Source organism: Homalodisca vitripennis, chromosome 1, assembly GCF_021130785.1.
Source record: "Homalodisca vitripennis isolate AUS2020 chromosome 1, UT_GWSS_2.1, whole genome shotgun sequence".
In the NCBI taxonomy this organism is placed as follows: domain Eukaryota; kingdom Metazoa; phylum Arthropoda; class Insecta; order Hemiptera; family Cicadellidae; genus Homalodisca; species Homalodisca vitripennis.
In genome coordinates this window covers 88,394,212-88,414,372 of record NC_060207.1, presented here as the reverse complement: position 1 = coordinate 88,414,372, position 20,161 = coordinate 88,394,212, and the positions used below count along the sequence as shown (strand labels likewise).

The 20,161-nt window shown below is 33.0% G+C and overlaps 1 protein-coding gene across 1 annotated transcript in view; it reads right to left on the bottom strand.

The window, feature by feature from the left end:
* Positions 1-1,412: 1,412 nt before the first annotated feature.
* Positions 1,413-20,161, bottom strand: part of LOC124366226 (paraplegin) — a 43,849-nt gene continuing 25,100 nt past the window's right edge. Inside the window, exons 9-12 of the mRNA XM_046822618.1 lie at positions 16,286-16,596; positions 9,445-9,564; positions 7,646-7,828; positions 1,413-1,633 (exon numbers count right to left, since the gene is read on the bottom strand). Of these exons, the coding sequence (XP_046678574.1) occupies positions 1,460-1,633; positions 7,646-7,828; positions 9,445-9,564; positions 16,286-16,596 (788 nt within the window). The 3' untranslated portion in view covers positions 1,413-1,459. The remainder of the gene's footprint in view (positions 1,634-7,645; positions 7,829-9,444; positions 9,565-16,285; positions 16,597-20,161) is intronic.

Here is a 20,161-nt window from a genome sequence, read left to right as displayed (position 1 = left end):
CACAAGGAATGACAACTAAGCTTATTTATCAAGGTCACAAATTTGTGGCATATTGTTCTCCTAAAAGGACCCTTAATTTAATACATAAGTTAAATCGATCTTTGCTATTATTCAAGATTTTCTTCCAACTCCTTGTATGATGGAGTTGGAACCAGCCCAGTATGATGGAAAATTGATATTTGCTTTAAAAAAAGTAAATTGTTAGGTATAGTACTTATATGTAAAGTTTAGCTGCCTTATCTGCAATAGTTAAAAAATAAAGCACCGTTCCCAGACTTTTTGTAGATCCTGTATGTAGGAATACACCATTATGATTAGCAATAGTTATATTATGAACATCAGAATTTTATTTTTTACTGATTTTTCAAAATTTGTTTACATTATTATAAGTTGTGAGAATGCTGAAATTGTAAACTGGTAGACTTCATAGTACATTTCAGGGGTACATAAAAGGCTTCAGTGCATAGCAGTAGGCCCCCATGCAGCCTCCCTTACATCACCAAACTAACATTGCTAGAATATGCCCTGACTTTACTAATTTAGAATACTGCCACCTGTATCAGATTTTCACAGTTTGTTAATAATTTTGTTTTGCTTGAATGACAGATTTAACCCATTGGCCTACTAGTTGATAAAGCCTCTGAACTGCAGTGTAAATCCAATAATTTAGTAAAAAAATGGAGATTTTTGCTTCAAATTCTATTTTATTCTATGCTTTTTTTGAAGTATTGAGTTTTAATATACCAATAATGTTACATCTTAAATTTAAAATAATATACAAAACTTAAAGTGTAATGTTAATTTTAAAAATGTATATTAATTTTGTTCAATACAAAATTAAAGTTGAATTTTTTACTTAAATTTGTTGTTATATAACTTTTTAAGTATGAATAAATGAAATATATTTCCTTAATTATGTATTTTTTATAATCATGGTTTTGAAATGTTCCGAGTCATCGTAACCAGTAATGGTTCACATCTTTTGCTCACTGCGGAACTTGTGTAAGTATTAAAGCAATGTTAATTTAAATATAAAAATCAGTTTTGTTGTTGTTGAAATCTGTATTGTTTCTTTTGTTTTCTTGCTTTAAATATTCAAACAACATTTCTTGGGTAAATATATCATTGTTAATTTTGTATTCATTTCCAAATGAAATTTGCTGTATCTTCACAATACAGTCAAACCTCGATAAGACAAATTTCAAGGGCTACAGAAAATATTAGGCTTATCATAAAGATAGCAGTGAATTGGTTTTGTCAAAGTAGCTCAACAGGTTAAAACTTGTTTTTCAAACATTTATGTCTGTGTTACTTGTATGAAGAGAACAATATGGCGTGATCAAAAGCTAGTTTTTAGATTCTGGTAAAGAAATACATTATTATATTAAAAATGTAATAAATGAAAGTCTAGATCATAACTTATTATTTATTGTCAAAATTACAATACTGTACAATTGTACTAAGCAGGAGGGGGAGCCTCGGTTGGTGGGGAAGGTCCATTGGCTGCTGCATGTACAGAAGCTTCATAATCTGCTGAGTCTATGAGGTTCTTCTTACCATGAGGAGGTGGACCGATGAGGGCTTCCACTTCAGGATAGTTGAGTGTTTCCTTCTTCAGCAAGGTCTCTGCAAGCTGGTCACAAAGTTTGATATGTAAAAATAGCTTGTTAACCCTTTGGCTGTTTCATAACGATATATCGTTGTAGATAGTTTTACCGAAAACTGTTTCACAACGATATATCGTTGTTGGTAGTTTTTCTGAAAACTGTTTCAGAACGATATATCGTTGTTTCGCAATCAATTTGTTTTAATGTAATTTTTTTAAAATAAACTAGCGTAACTATATATCAATCAGTAGAGGAATACATGCTATACAAGAAAATAAGTGTTTATGCTCTTTTTACATACATCCGCTGTAATGAATCCAAGACCATTGCCGCGATTCGAGTGGCCTTGGCGGGCTTGCACTGGCAGTGCCAACACGAATCGCTCGCTTGGTGCCTTTTGTTGTTTTCGCGGCTGCTTGTCTGTTCTTTTGAGGTTATTGTGCGCTGTTTACATTATCTCTGTGAAGTGTTATAATAATGAGTGGAAAACGATCTAAATCTCCCGTTAGTGAGAACACTCTGATAAACATTGTTCAAACTGCTGGTTTGAATTTCCGAAGTGACAGTGACTCCGAACATTCTTCTAATGTAGATAGCAGTGATTCTGATCAACAATCTAGCAATGATTTCATAGATGACACGGACGAGGATCCTAGTTATGATCCTTATCAACCATCAACCTCAACAGGACTTCAACGAGGTAAAATACAATTGCCAATTAGCAGCCGTAACCAGCCTGATGTGTCATCATCTGACTCTGAGGTAGATGAAACTCCGCCTAGGCATATGCCAAATCTATCAGTTCCAAAGCGTCGTAGGCGTTGTACAGTTAGTTTGGAAAGAACTGGGGCTTGTCAAAATGTCCCACAAAACGATACAACTGATAATCAAAATGTTCCACAAAATGATCCAGCTGACGATGATGATAGTAGTTGGGAAGAAGTAGAGGAAGGCAATGATCCACCTTACAATCACCAATTTACATTTTCTGAAGTAAGTGGACCTAAACACTGCCCTCCACAAAACTCGAAACCTATAGAGTACATAAAACTGTTTTTTACAACTGCAATTTTGAATGTTTTTGTTACTGAGACAAACAGGTATGCTAGGAACTACATTGCTGACAATGAGCAGACCTTATCGCCTTTCAGTCGAGTCAGAAAGTGGGTAGATGTTACCCTAGCTGAGATGAAAGCTTTTTTGGCAATCATACTGAACATGGGCATGATCAACAAGCCTAGTATTGCCAGCTATTGGGATACCCATTTCACACAAACCACTCCATTTTTTGGCAAAGTGATGACTTCAAATAGATTCATTTTGGTATTAAAATTTTTCCACATTGTAGATGTCACTAAACTAGTCCCTCACGGAAATCCTGGGTATGACCCTTGTGGTAGGTTTCAACCTATAATCGACCATGCAAACCGGCTGTTCAAGCTTCATTACAAGCCAACTAAAGCCCTATCTGTAGATGAGTCTTTGGTGGGAACTAAAAAACGAATTGGACTTACTCTGTACCTGCCCAAAAAAAAAACACCACAAGTGGGGTATTAAATTGTGGGTCCTTTGCGATTCAATAACACGCTACTGTGTATCTTTTTACTGTTATAAAGGAGCTCAAAGATCAGAAGAAAATGAAAGAGTTGTTGAGACGGGTTTGGGAGGCACAGTTGTAATGACCTTGCTAAGAATGGCAAATTGTTTGGGAAAAGGGCACCATATGTTTCTTGACAACTTTTTTACTTCAATTGCACTTGCTAGAACTTTGTACAGTCACCAAACTTTTGTTACTGGAACTATTAGGAAAAACAGGAAAGGTATACCTAAACAGTTATTGGGAAAGTATGCTGTTGGTCAAAAGACCTATGTAAGGAAAGGCCCAATGCTCATTATGGCGCATAGGGAAAAAAAGAGCAACTCCTCTCAATTTTTAATCTTATCAACTGACTGCCAGGCTGCTTCTGAGGCATACTCTATTAGAAGAAGTGGTCGTCTCCTTATAAAGACTAAAACTAAAATTGCCCATCAATACAACCGTGGTATGGGTGGTATCGATTCCACTGACCAAATGTTGTATGTATATATGGATGAACGTAGAACTATGAAGCACGCAAAAAAGGTTATATTTAATGTTTTTGGCCCCATGGTGCTAAACGCATTCATCCTATACAAATTGAATACCACCGAACGGCGGCTACGTAGAGCTGATTTCATGAAGGAAATTGTGGGAGAACTTGCCTCAGAATGGATGGCTGTCAAATCTGTACCCCATAATCTTCAAGGCGGTGGAGATGGCCCTTCAGCTAATTTTGGACTTAGGAAGCTCCCAGAGAAGAAGGAAAAGCTCTGTAGAATGTGTTCAGGTGACAACCATCCTGAAGGAAAAAAACGTAGATCGCGCACAGTGTGTGTAAAGTGTGGGCAGGGCGTTCACGCGGAATGCCTCGTCAAGCACGTGTGTCAGTAAAAAGTAAAAAAGTGTAAATAGTGTGAAACATTTGTTTGTCCTTTAAAAATTAGCTTTCTATAAATAATGAGCTTTTGTACACTTGCAGTAATGTACTTTATTTATTATTGACAAAGAAACTTTATAAGTAGCAGGTGAAAATTGCATCAAACTCATGTAAGTAACTATTTACTTATTTTTACTACAACCTGAACAGTTTTTATCCAAATTACTTAAGATTTTCACGGTCTATTCATAATTAAATGTACTTTTAGGATATTATACTGTCAATTCACCCTCCTTAAAACAAATATAATATGTTTTATAGTTCCAAACTAAAAAAATAAAATAAAATAACAAAATAAATAAAAAATTATACATATTTTAAAAAATATATTGAATTTAATTGACATGAGGTATTTTTTTCTAAAGCACGGCCTTATGTTCTACAGAACACAACAAGTTTCAAGCAAATATCTTGATTTTTAAAGAAGTTACACATTTTTAAGAAAATCCCTGCAAAAAGTCCATTTTGAGCTGAACAGTTCTGGGTATGACCCATGCTAAAAACCTAACAGTTTTATGCCAAGATTTTAAAAAAATGGCAAACAGCCAATGGGTTAATTGCTTCTTCACAGGTGCCTAATTCACAATCAGATTTGTTATTGTTAGAAATTCATTAGGTGAACAACGAGGCTCAGTAGTACACTAAGAAAGGTGACAGAAGCTGGTACTAATATAATAACTATAGTACATAAAATTTTTGTGATGGTGCTAAAAAATTAAAATATTAATCCTTTTACTACCAGAAACTTTTTGAGGGATTTAGTCCAAGTGCCAAGAGGATCTTTACAGATGTTAACCAAAACTACTAGGCTCTTTTGAGCAATTCAAACAGTGATTAAAAATCATTGTAAGTTAAGTCATTGGCATTGTTTTGTGCAAACATATGTATGTATATGAACATTTTATATGTTCAATACCTTCTTGAAATATAAGAAAATTAAAAAATACTGTACCATGATCAACCAAGAAAATGTAAAGAGTTAGCAGAGTTATTGGTTAAGGAAAGAAAAGGTTTTTTTGCTAGCTCTGGATGACTTAACTTTTTGCGTCATAAATGTAAATTGACGTCGTTTTCTTAAATAAATACGACGTCAAATGATTAAAGTTTTATGTTTTTTTATTCCCTGGTATATTTGTAGATAATTAATATGAATATCATCAGTTAGTAATCTAAGTTTAGTCTCACTAATTTAATGAGAAACTATTAATGGTGAATGTTTGAAACAAGTCATAATATATAATTTGAGGGTCATCCGGAAAGTACGGTCCGATTTCTTATAAAAAATAAATAAGACTTCAAAAAATTTGTTTAATTTGATTCCTGACATGACGTTCTACGAGCTTTTGAATGCTGATTTCGTAGAAGTCTGCTGCCTGTGAGGATAACCAATCTTTAACTGCTTCTTTCACCTCGCCATTGGTGTTGTAGCACTTACAGCCGAGAAACAAATATAAAGAATATTGTTTATAATTAATTATTATAACAAATAAATATATAATAAATAATAATAATATTATATTATTAACTCCACTTATAGGGTTTTTATATATATATATATATATATATATAAATGTATATGAAAAGTAACTAAAAAGTAACTAAGACCCCTTTAAAAATCTTTTTATTAACACACGTGATTCGGTTTTTAACCATCATCAGTGTACATTGACCTCTAAATAAATAAATAATAAACAATTATATATACACATGTGGACATTTAAATATAATATTTAATTGTTTATTATTTATTTATTTAGAGGTTAATGTACACTGATGATGGTTAAAAACCTAAACACGTGTATGTCAATAAAAAGATTTTTAAAAGGGTTTTAGTTACTTTTCATTATATTAATCATAATATTATAAACAAATAATAAATAATCTATATATATAAAAATGAATGTTTGTATTTTTGTCCTTTATGGAATCGTGAACTATTGGACCGATCATGATGAAAATTTGTACGTATATGTATTTTTCCACGGAGAAGGTTTATAAGCTATGCCCATCCCTTTCCCGATTCAGGATTCCGCCCCACTGGTTACAGAAATACCCATAAGAAATGCATTGCAGCAAACATATGTTAACGTCTTTTCAAATTTTTAATCAGCTGTTCTTTGTAAACATATATTACACTTATAGTTTTAAAGCATAGAGTAAGCTTAAGAGAAACGACAAATTTTGTTTAAACTGTTTTTGCAATCACTGTTAAAACATAGACTTTACTATCCAGATAATACAATTCAAATTTGACGTAAAAATTCACCTTTAACTGCAATATTTATTTAATATAAACCATGCTCATGCTTGATCAGAAGAGTAATGCAGATATCATAATTACTATCTTACGTTGGCTACAAATATAAAGAATGTTATAAAATCAACCTTAGTTGTTTTTTTTTGACAGAAGTATGGTTCTCAAAACTCCGTGTGTACATATTCTCTCGATCGAGACAACAAAGCAAGCTCAATCGTGGCATCGGAGATATAACTAATTTAATCTAAAATTTATTATAGTAAAAAAAAAATTTACTAAGTAATATAAGGACTTCGGTTCTTAAGATTTGCGTGCGAAGCCGTGGGTAACAGCTAGATAGAGGCAGGAATATGGTACATACCTTCATAATACGCCCAAGAGGCTCACGATGGAACGACTATCAATTATCTCAGCAATGTTTAGAATGTGATAGAAAAAGAATAAGTGAATATAGTGTACTGTTTTCAACGGGAAATTGCGTGCGAAGCCGCGGGCAACTTTTGCAAAAAATTATTGAAATGCGCAGCAAAGCGCGCCGGGCCCGCTAGTTAATTATAAATAAATAAATAATACATTAATTATAAAACAAATTAATTGTTCAAACTACAAATGAATTATTTGTGTTTCTTTTTATTTCCTTAGTCTTTGAAAGATTGATAGATGGGGGAATAAATATATGCAGTGACTTTATTATATTAACACTAGAGTTATGATGATGTCTTCATAACATTTTTTAAGTCTTTGGAGATTTTTTAGTAGTTTATAAACTTTATACTACTTTAAAAATAAATCAAACAAAAATACAAAGTACATAAATTGTTTATGTAATTCATTTAACTTACTCACCCCATTCTAGTAGGTTATTTTTAGACGTTATTTAAAGTTCATCCATACCAACTGTCTGACCTTTATCTTGGTTAATTCGGGTTTTACTATATCTACTAATTTTTATCAAATTATCTCCAAAAATAAAATTTATATCAGCTCATATTGTCTTGTTATTGTTACTGATTGATGACCTGAGTTTGTACAGTATATTACATGTGTAAAAGAAAAAAAGTTTTAATTTTAAATATAAATGTATATATAGAAATAAAAATATAAAACTTCATTTTATTCACTTTTTGAACATCCGGGAAACCAGATGTTGTTACTGAAGGGTCCAATTAACATCAGAAAGGGTCCAAATTAACATTATTCAAGTGAATTTTACATTTAATTAAAAAAATTAATGAAATTATTACTTAATACAATATAACACATACCAATTCCAGTTTACTTTTGTTTTCTTGAATGACTTTCTCTGTGTGTTGGTGAGCCTTGGCAACAATTCTCCGCACTTCATCATCAAACAAGGCAGCCAACTTCTTGCTGTATGGTTTTAAGCTAGATTTGTCATCTTCAAACGACAGCAAGCCTGTAGCATCACCCATTCCATATTGCCGCACCTACAATAAAAGTTTATGACAATTAAGCTGAACAGGAAAAACAAGAAGTAAATAAGACTTAATGAGACACATAGGGTTATGTGTCTAATAACAACTGTCAAAAGAGTAAATTTTACAAGAATTTCCAAAATAATAGAAAATTGGATGACAGAAGATTTCTAACAGACAATAAACTCGAGACTGAATCTTGATTAAGGATACAGTTTAAAAAGCTTATCAAAGTAGTTTAAAAAACTCTATGAATATTGAGTTTTTGTGAGGTTATAATGGAGTTTTCTATCATTTTAAATATGGCAAAACTAAAAAGCAATTCAATCCTAACTATTAAATAATAAATTTGATTTATTCTGTCAAACTGTTACACAATTACGTACAATGACAACTTTTTTATAACATGTTACAAAGCTAATAGTAATAAAATATCCCCAGAGTTACAAAACTTACATAAAAGTTAACATTTTCAAAATCATAATAAAAAAACAAATATATGATGACTTTCCAAGTTTGAACGTTTTAGTCACTTAAAAGGCTAAAAATAAAACCAACTTTATTTAGACATAAAACAATATCTCTTGAAATTGAAATGTACGTATCATTACATATCATATATATATACACACAGACAAATACATTAATTAAATTTGTATAAATGGCAATAGCTGAATTTTATTTTATTTCAATAAATATTGAATCACAAAAAGTACTTGCTCCACCAAGACTCGAACCTGGATCTCTCACTTGCCGGGTGAATGTGCTACCATTACACCACAGAGCCCTTCATTTTACAATTCAATTATTTTGTATTTGGCTGTATCTGTTACATATGGGTTTAAACAACCAAACCAACATATGACCATAAGACCAAATACCTATAAAATGACTTATATCTACATTAATTAAATTTGTATAAGTGGCAATAGCTGAATTTAATTTTATTTCAATAGACATTGAATCACAAAAAGTATATGCATATGTACACACGCACGCACGCACCATATATGCTGATAACATTTACTGTAAAGTATTTATTACAAAAAGTTACAATAAATGACACCATACTAAAAATATTTAAACCCAATGTGAAAATTTAGGGCCTCTTAGGTAAAAACCCGTTTGTTCCAAATATTTTACTAATGCACAAGATTTTATTCTCTACTTTAATCCTTCTCAATAGTAAGAGGTAGTAAATTTGAGCCAACATTATTCCACTGCAATTATTAGCTTCCAATCAAAATAGCTCAATTGAGAATTGAGAGAACTGTATAAAGAGCTAGATATTGTAGCTGATGTATGAAGTAGAAGGGTCAGATGGACAGGACACATCTTGGACAGCACAATGACAAAGACAATATAATGGAGAATAACTCGGAGGGTAGAAGACCTCTTGGACAACCAAAACTAAGGTGGTGAGAGCAGGTGGACAGGAGCCTGAGAAGATTAGGAAAGAGGATGCAAAATGCAGAGACATCTGGAGACAATGTCCTGGCAAGGAAAAGTACAATCTGGGGTCAACAATGGCCATAGCAATAAATAAGCAAATATGGATATACTGTATATAAGTCTATAAGTGAAGTTAAAACTGAGGAGGATCAAAGTAGTTAACAGCAATATCTGACCATAGCGTAGGCCATTTGGCTGACTTTCTGCAGGTCATTCTGGGCCCCTGTTGTGATCTTGTTAAATGTGAGCGACTCTGCTACTCGCCCTCCCAGGGCCATGCACATCCGCTCAAAAATCTGTAAAAGAAAAAGCATAAACAGGAGACACACAATTCTTTTATACTATATGTTTTATAATTAGATTTAATTTAGCAGCACAGCTTCATGGTGTTTTGCTAAGTTTTTGTATATGTCATTTTTACTGAAATCCAGTAATAGTCACATGGCAATTCCAATTTGTATGATCATGGACAAGAATAATTTAATTTATTGCAAGGTTATGATTTCATTAAATAACTGTTGATAAAAAATGTGATTCATTTTATTTCAATTTTATTGATGAAACATTTTTTAAGTAATATAAATTTCCTCATGAGACCCTCTATCTACAAATAAAATAAGAAAACATTATTTTAACCCTTTGCGATCGGATGGCCAGTCAGACTGGCCAAGTTTTACTCTAAGACAGCTCAGAATGACTACTACATGAGTTGTCCTCGCCGCTCGGGTGGCCAGTGTCACTGCCCACGGCGATCTCTGCGTCAGCTGTTATTCATCATAGTGGCCTTCCTCCTCCAACCTCGGAATTATTTCGTAGTAAAACCTGCAATGTTTACATGTGGGATTTAAAATTTAAATAATTAAAAACCAAACTACTTTATAGCAATTGTTTTATTGCTTATACAGACACACAATAATGGAATTATAATATACATTTGGTTTACATTTGAAAGTGCAATAAATTACATACTTATAGAATAATGAAATTAAAACTTTATATTGCTACTTATACAATCACTATGGCCGACTTTGATTTCATTGTTCTTTTAAAAACTAATATTACTTTACTGCAATTGTTTTATTGCTTATACAGACACACATTAATGGAACTATAATATACATTTGGTTTACATTAATTTGAAATTGGAATTAGATACTTATTGAATAATGAAAGAAATTAAAACTTTATATTGCTACTTATGCTATCACTGTGGCCCGACTTTAGTTTCATTGTTCTTTTAACTTTTTGCTTAAGTGGTATTTCTCAAAACACTCGCCGATATGGAGCCCTGGATTGTTGGAGCATGTTTTGCAAAAGAAATTTGTTCGTTTTCTTTGCATCCCCGTCCTTCTGTCACTGCAAAACAGAGCAGTCCTTGGTTTTGCCAGTCTGTAGAGGATAGGGTAAATGTAATTTTCCGTTGAGTCTTTCATCATCTACACTGTTAGACGGTCTTCCTCTTTTCTTCATATTCCGCACTTCCCCGACTAATTCTGTGATCAACATTTTTCTGTAACTTCTCTGTCTAACTTGATGTTGTTGGTCTTGATTGGCATTGTAAAGTACAAATGAGTTGACAATGGCGGTTTCCAACAACCAGAAGAAAACTTTCCTCCACCACTTGATCGACTTCCTGGTAAAAGAGTATGATGATATGTAGTGGTCCGCAAGATCAACTCCCCCCATGTACTTGTTATAATTGCAAACTACAGTCGGTTTTTCACCTCTTGTACTACGTTATCTTTTTGCTGTCGCCTAACTGCCACAGTAGTGTTATCACCATACAGTGTACTTAGCATTGACACTACCTTTTTGTCTTTCCACAGTAACAGAGAAAACTTTTCATCTTTCCTGAAGGTTTTTATGTCCCCTTGTTTCAGTTTAAGCTTTTGAGTCCTGTTTTTTTGGCATTTTTTCTTTGTGGTTTCACAATTGCGGGTAGGCCATTTCTGTTTAACATTACAGTACCTGTTAGAATAAACATTCCACTCTAGAAGTTCTGCTGCCAGATCCATATTTGTATACCACCTGTCAGTGAAGACGTGGAGGCCCTCAATGTTGCCATAAGATTCCTTAAGCTTAGCTACAAGATGTAGGACAATGCGGCTTGTAACTCCTAAATCTGGCCTATTCAAGCGGTCAGTTGTTGTTTTACCAAAGTATGGCTCAATAGCGCAGATATATCCAGTTGAGGACTCAGACAACACAAACACCTTAATCCCCCATTTAATCGGCTTGTCTTTAATTGTAGACTTTAAAGACTATACGTCCTTTGAAGCCTGTGGTGCTTTCATCAACACAGACTTCTTTTTGTGGGACATAATATTCTCTGAACTTTTTATCCAGATACGCAGAAACATTTCTTACCTTACCGGAACGAGTCAATGTCCCAGCGACAGGACCAGAAGGAGGTGGGCATATGTGCAATTCCAGAATATTTGTAAGAATCTTTCCTTACTTAAAACATCCTTAAAAATGGTTGGTAGTGTACCCAATTTGTGGAAAAGTAGTCAGCCATTTCTGGTTTGCCGTTCATTCCCATATTTATAATAACTCCAAGGAAAGCTTTCAATTCTGAAAGTGTTAGTTTCTACCCATGACCACCATACTGATTTCTTTTGTAAAGGTGTGTTTTTCTGAATTTTTTAAATAGCATATCTGTTTGTTTCTTTTACGATTTCTATCAATAGGCTATCAGTAAAGAAAAGCTGAAAAAAACTCTAAAGGGGTTGAAGGTTTTCTCATTACCTGCAAGTTGAAAACCACTAACCTGTGTCCAAAATAAATTTGTAAAAGTTTCCATCACTTCAGACCATTCTTTCCATTCTCTAGCCACGTCTAGGCCTACTATATTTCCGTTGTCTGTCCTCATCTAGGCCTACTATATTTGCATTGTCTGTCTGGTCTACTTCATCATTATGTTCAATATAATCTGAATCTTCTTCAAATAGTTCTTCAACAGTTACATAGTTATCAAAATCACCACTGAAATTAGACTGTACATCACTGTTATGATTTGAGTCAACATCACTATTTTCATTAAACAGTATCTCTTCAAAATCGTCAGGGACTAAAGGTTTATCCATATTGACAACTGTTAATAAATTGCATTTATCTAAATATAAATAACTGCACGATATCTAACACAATAACAAGTAAACTAGGTTAATCACAATATTTACGACACTTCAACAAATCTGAAATGCTCCCACTGTCAAATGGTACCGGACAAACACCTGTTTATTTCTAGTATTCCTCAAATCCAAGATGGTTAAATGTAATGAAACAGATGTTTCATTTAGTTCAATGTTTACTCGATAGGTTTCAGCACTTTATAGCCATCTTAACGCTGATAAAAGTATTTCTAAATGCAGAATGTATTTCTTGGTCAGTGGCACTGGCCATCCGACCGTTGAAGGAATTCTATGTTGGCCAGTCTCACTGGCCATCCGAGCGCCAGGGACAACTCAAGTGAAAACTAATACGACTTGATGCGCAGATGGCTGTGGCCTGTCACACTGGCCACGCGATCGTAGAGGACATACTATTACATACTGCATCCGATCGCAAAGGGTTAATAGTTGAGACATATCGGTTTACTCACAGCTGTCAAGGAGATTTGTAGATGAGACAACCCAGTAGCTCATTTCAAAAAAGTTTATATCATTACAAAAGACACAAGCCCAAATAAATAACACACATATACATTAGGTTTATTTTTCTTGCTTCCAAGAAAGCTAACGTTTCATATCTTATGACTTGAGTTTTAAAGTTTTCATGGAACCCCTTCACATGAGGCAAGTAGACTCATCCGGCCAGTCGTGTTCCTAAATAGGTCAAAGAGGGGAGGGGGGAGCTGCTGTCAGTCGCTTTTCACCTGTAAGTGGTTGTATTAGACAGTTACTTGTAAGAAATACAATACATTAGCTTTTACACTTGAATTTTTGGAATTTTAAAAGATAGTTGTACGTGTTTTTTGTTTTGTTTTAATGTTGCAAAAGTGAGTGTGACTGAATAAATTTTAAAATATTTGAATGATGACGAATGTTTGAATTTAAGTAATATTTCTGACTGTGTTGGTCACTGATGATTTAGTGGAGTACTAAATTGATAGTAATGACACAGATGCTGATCCATCCTACTCCCCTGCAAAGCAAACCCTACTACAAGATGTCTCCAGTTCAGATGAAGAACTACCCCTACCCCCAAAAGGAAGAAGACACAATCCAAATGTAGTGTTTGGCATTAGACATTGAAAACCCAACTTCTAAACCACAACTAGAAACCACAATTCCTCTAACTTTACAACCTGTACTTTAAGAACCTTCAACTGCATCAATACAACTAAGTGGGAATGTCTCCTTATCTTGCCAACCAGGCCAACTTGATGTACAAAATGCTGTAGCTACCCAGAGCTCCACAGCTCAGACATCTGATCTTCACATAGTTGTATGTGATAAAGTGAGCCTTAGGGGTAAAATAAAATGTATTTGTATAATTTTTAAATCCTGCCGTAATTTTTACAATAACTTTTACACTTTAACATAACTTTTTGAACACCTTAGCTGTCTAGTGTTAAATAATCTTGATGTTGATTCCTCAAGCAAAAATATAAATACTCTAGGGCTAATGGGGAATGCCAAATAATAAATCATTTAGTTTGCCCACATTTTTTATAATCTGCATTTTAAACATATTGCAGCCTAACTTCTGTCTTAACCATTTCCAAAGTTTATACTGTATATTTAGTTTACTATGATTAATGGATTTTTCTTTTCTATTTAACAATACATTTTTCAAAATTTAATTTTTGATATCTTTATAAATTAACCCTTTGAGTGCTGGAGCGTCGCTGTTAGCAATCCTGCATTATATGCAAGAAATGCCAGAATCGCTATTTGCGACTTCTGCAGTAACGCTTATATTTTATATAGTATTAATCTAAATTGGCTTAATGACTATACATACACATTCCAAAGGCTTCAACATAACTTGAGGTTTTGTTGCATTCTGGTTAGATTCTGATTTTTACAGCGGTTGTAAAGAGCTCTTGCGCGTCAGTTGAATTTAGAATTGACAGCTACACGGACGAGCCGTCACATGTTTTGTTAAGCATTAGCAGTGTAGACAATACACAGAGTGTTAGGTTAGGTTAGAAAATTTCTAGTTTTGTAGCGGTTCACATTTTCATATTTATTTTCCAAAATTTATTTATAAGTATAAAAAAAGTTTTTATATGTCTTTTTATAAAGAATTAAATGGAGTATAAGGTAGAAAAACTGAAAGTGAGAAAATAAAATATTTCAATAACACCAAGTTGTGTCAAAATAAAAAACACAATGTTTTTGCTCATAAAGTTTTTGTTAATGCTTTTTTATTGGTATAAAAACGTAAAATAAGTAATCAATGTATTATATTTATAAAGAAAATATATTTATCTACAAAAAAAATAAATAAAAACCCAGGACATTATACCAATAAATAATTTTTTAATGAATTTTTAACCAGACTCTTGCAAAATTAGGCATTTTGGCTTGGCATTTCATGCATACCATATAGCAAAATGCCACGGCACTCAAAGGGTTAATATGATGTATATTTTTATAAGTATTATATTTATATAGTACTATAATTCATTCAAAAATATTTACAGATGGAAAATTAACATTCTTGCTTGTAAATATTAGTGCACTAATTTGAGTTTATAGTAATTACCCCAGTTATTCGAAATAAAGGAGGGCAGTCATTTCAGACAGCCATTTTTTCGGTTAACCCAATTATATCTAAAAGTAATCAACTAGAATGAGCCCTAAAAGGGAATGAATAACGTACAAACATTATCTATAATTTATACTTGGGAACGGTGGTAGGAGTGGGGAAGATGAGTAATAGCAGCAGCGTGAGTCAGATGGCCAGTGCAGTTGTTGAGGTAGGGGAAGGGTGAATTATTTCAAAGACACACAAAGGCTTATTATTTCAAGAGATTATTTTAAGGGTTCAGCGATATGTCATGCATGCACCCAGTCTTCTACCCCGAGGCAGAAGGTTGGCACGTTGTTATTATTCTGTGTTGAACATAAACTGCTTTACATATTTACACATGGAACCATTTTTGTTGATCTGGGATTTGGTTGACCCAAGTTCGGTTACCCAGGGTTTTACTGTACCTTCTTTACTACGAAGGTAAATTGAGGATGTGTCAATGGTAAACAATTAATAATTTTTAAATAATGATAATGATTTTATTCATCCTAAGGATTCATATAAATTATTGACAATGTCAACATAGCAGCCTCCTATACTAAACTAAATAAATATTTAGTTAAAACATTCATTTTAAAAATAAATTATACTTAACCCAAGAACTGGTGACTGTCTTAATCGTAGCAGTAAACCTTGCCCTGAAATAGCCACTTTGTTTAGTAACAATAAAGTTTTTCAATAAAAGTAATCATGTTATGGGATAGTGTATCAAATAGTAAAACAAAGTTCGATATTTATACATCTTTGACACAAGTTGGAGAGAGGAAAAATATACATATACGTACTACATTTCTTAGTTTCTTTACTGTTATTGTTTTGTTTTCACACTGGTAGTGTGTTATTGTGTTCTCATTGTGAATAAATGATAATATATACAGTTATAATGTATTAAAGTAAAATTTAAGAATTTTATAAATAGAAAATTTGAACATTGCTTCTAAAGTTTTGAATTTGATATATAAGAAACTGTAAGTTTTCTGGATTAATAAATATGGTTCGTTTCGCTATAAACAATTTTTAGTACGGTCCATTGCCAAATCTTGACATATTATAATGATTTGATGACGGTATTTTTAAGGAATACAAAGAAGTAGCAAATTTTAGACCTTTATATTAGGAGACTAAAATATATACTATTGAAGTTAAGTATGTCACTAACAGAAATGATGTAGGTAAGCCAGGTTTAAGTAATTACCTTCAGAACATATTCAAATTAGTACGGTTCAAATTACTCTACTGTAACAGAAAACCTACCTCTTCTTTGGTAAAGAGCTTCTGGTCCTTGGGGGTGTACTGGGCAAAGCCGAGGGCCATATTGGTGCGTGGTACAATTGTGACCTTGAGGAGGGCATCAGTGGTGGGCAACATCCAACCAACAATTGCGTGGCCGGACTCATGGTATGCGACTACACGCTTCTCAGCGGGTGACATGGCATGGCTACGTTTCTCCGTGCCTCCTACCACACGTTCCACTGCATACTCTAGATCTGCACCTGTCACCTTGGGCTGTTTGGAGCGTGCTGCGTGGAGCGCTGCTTCGTTACACACATTAGCTATGTCTGCCCCTGCATGTATTAAAATCATGTAAACATTAGAATAATTATATAAACAGGATTGGTATGGTTTTACTGGTCACATAAACCTCTATTGATTAGGAGAAAGATCCTTGGCAGCATTCCATCTTCACTTACTGACTGTGAGCAAAGAAACCCTGACAAGAGATTTATTAGATCTCTCAGTGGGCCTCAGTGGAGTTTAACAATACATATTCATCCCTACTATGTTTGCATCAAAGAATTGATTCTAACCACTACTTCTTGATCCTTCCAAAAGTCCTACATGTTCCTTTTTAGAGATTTTCATAAGATAAGATTAAGAAAGAATGCTGTGACTTGTACATCAATCATGGAATGACATGTCTGTAAAGGAAAACCCCTTCTTACAATACTAGTTGATGCGAGTAATAGAAGTTGAAATGGGAAGATACAAAAAAGGGATTGCACATATAACTTTGGAGTGATTAGTAAAATAATGAATCACATCAATGATCAATGTTTTCTGTAATCTTTCAAGGAGAGATGACTTATTTTTGTTTCTCAGGGGTTTTTTTGCTGGATATTTAAAGCAATTGATTCTGTAATGGAATACCTAGATTATATTATACTTAGTGCTGTTATCTTTTACTTTATTTATTTATTCATTCTTGAACATCTCTTAGTTTATATAAGTTATTTTTACAGATGGACAGGTGTGTTTTTGAGTTTGGATTGTCTCTGGAAAAGTAAAATTGAGTAGGTTTATAACCTGTGGATATTGAAATTAAATAATGACAAATGAAACCGTAATAGCTAGTTAACTTTTTAGGGAGGTTTTTAAAAGATGGACAACAGGTGTGCTTTTGAGTTTGCATTGTCTCTGGAAAAGTAAAATTAAGTAGGTTTTTAACCTTTGGATAGTGAAATTAAATAATGACAAATAAAACCAAGATAAAGAAGCAGCCTAAAAATATAAGCTGATTATCTGAGCATGTGGGGAGATGTACAGCAAGGAACACCAAAAGGCTCCTCACATACCAAGTAATGTGTGCCATCCTAAGGTAGTTTACTATAATACAAACCATGTGGCATAAAAGAAGGAAAGTTGTGAGAAAGTAGGATTAAGACATGCTGCTTTTAAGAAAGCAACATTGAAGAAGTACATTTGCCTAGTATGACGCTTTTCAATATCAGAAACCTGTTGCCTTTGGTAGAAACTCAGCCTTAGACTCGGCTTCAAATACTGTAAACTCTCAAATTTCTGATATTTTATAATATTACATGACATACATAACATGACATAGCCATAAAATAAAGGTGGTTACTATGCTGTTGTGAGTCACATAGTTCCTGTAATGTTCAATAGATCTTATTAAAAGTAATTCATAGAAATAATGCGGAATACTAAACATTGCTATCATTGATGTAAAGAAAATTACAGAACAAAACCAATGTTAATGCTGACTATTCTTAGTTCAGTAATTAACAAGTAAATGACAATTTTCTATAAAAGTGAAGATGAATATGTATATTCCAGTAAAGATTAATTAAAATACAACTTCATATTTGTTACACAAAATAGCGTAAATAAATGAGAGATTTTATTAACAGGAAATAATACTGAAAGTTTTAATTTCTATGCACTCATTGCAGGTTTATAGAAAAGTATAGTTGATAGAGTTGGAAGAGAGTCAGTAAATACTGTCAAACTGTTTCGAATGATAGAGGAGACTGTGAAATAATTGGAGATATTCTTGAAGAGCTACAAAGTTTTGGATCACTACTGCCATCTAGGCAGTCACTCAAATGGAGGAGATAGTGCAATAAATGGAGATATTCTTTAAGAGCTACATATCTTTGGATCAACCAATTCCATTGACTCTGCTTCAGTAACAGCCATATCACGGATGACAAGTAGCAATGAATTGTCTTGAACTAATCACTTCACATGAACTAGCCACAAACATATTCCTTTTGACGATTATGTTTATACACATTGTAGTGCAGTTCACAATTTTGATACCTGCACATAGGCAGATGCCTAACATGCTAACTTGTGCTTGTTGTGTTCTGGAGTACGTGAGCTTTGCACACTGACAGGCTGTACTCTTGTGCTGTTGCTGACTAGCTATTGCACATAGTATGAATAGTTTAGAACCATCTTTTCCATTCCATAAGTCACTGACTCCGCTCGAAATGGAAAAAGTGGTAAGAGGCAACTGTTCTTTCACTAGTACTCTGTGTTTCCACCTAACTGGATCTCTTTAGGTAGGTGACGATCACAAATTTCAGTGATCAAATCTACGACATGGTTTTCACATTCCAGAAAACTTAGGGATGGCGTGATGGTAATAGAGTTTGTAACCTTACATAACATATCCACCAAAAAAAACAACACCGGATTTCAAAGAAGAATGATTAAGAATTATTTTCTAATAGTACAATTCTTGTTTTTCAGTTGATATATTTATCATAAAAATTGATGTATAAGGTTGTAAAAAATATTAAAATTCATAGTACTCATTACTGTTCCAAGATTTCACAAATGAATTAATAAACTTTAAAATATTATGTAAGGATGCAGTTTGACAGCAATTGTCCTGATTTTCATGCTAATTATAACAAGAGGTTTGTTAATCATTCATAATCAGAAATTACATTCACAGCATTGTTTACATAGGCTATCATAACAGTCAACAAGAAGATATTTACTCAATGAAACTTGTTACTCAAATTACACTTCGTTGTTTGATACTAGAAGACTGCATTACTACCATATTCAGAATTACATTCTAGGCTTAAAAACAGTTTATTTTCCAACAAAGAAGATAGTCATAGTAATAGTCAAAGCAAGAAATGTCACACATACCTTAATCACTTTTTTCACAATATGTGCTTTTACCCCTAACTACGACCTTGCACATGCTATATTTAGACAAATTACCTTGGTAAAACTGTTATCAGCTTTCAAATGTGCATTGTGATGTGTAGTGGAGGGTAAGTTACTTTGCAATTTTAAAATTATTTAAGATATAAGGTTTTAAACAATGATTAATTTGTACATTATAATTTATTATTTAAATAGACATTACCAAGTGATTCATTGTTTCTAAAAAAATTTGCATTTATTCTCTTTTGAATTGTGTTTTATTATACATGAGTAACAACAAAAATTAAAAATATCCAGTGCATTAGTTTAGTTTAAAAGAGAATGAACGTTTCCTACAAAGAGAAAACTTATAACAATTCACTAGAAACAGTTCCAGTGCAGTATTCAACATTTTCATAATCATGCAGTGCTTCCATAAAGTAAATCACATCGGTAGTGTATTTACTATAAATATTTTACTTTCTTGAAATTCAAATTATATATCTGGCTCTAATGACATTTGATGGGGTAAGGCCCTCACCACCTTAAGCGGGTATAATAATTTGTACTGTACTTTTGTCACATTTGAAATAGATTACAATTATTGATCTGGAAAATAAAGGTTTTAAGCTTAAACAAAATTTGTGAATAACAAGTTTGCTCACCACAATTTTATGCACCAAAATTCGATAAAATCTGAAGTGAATGTAAAAACATTCTGTAATT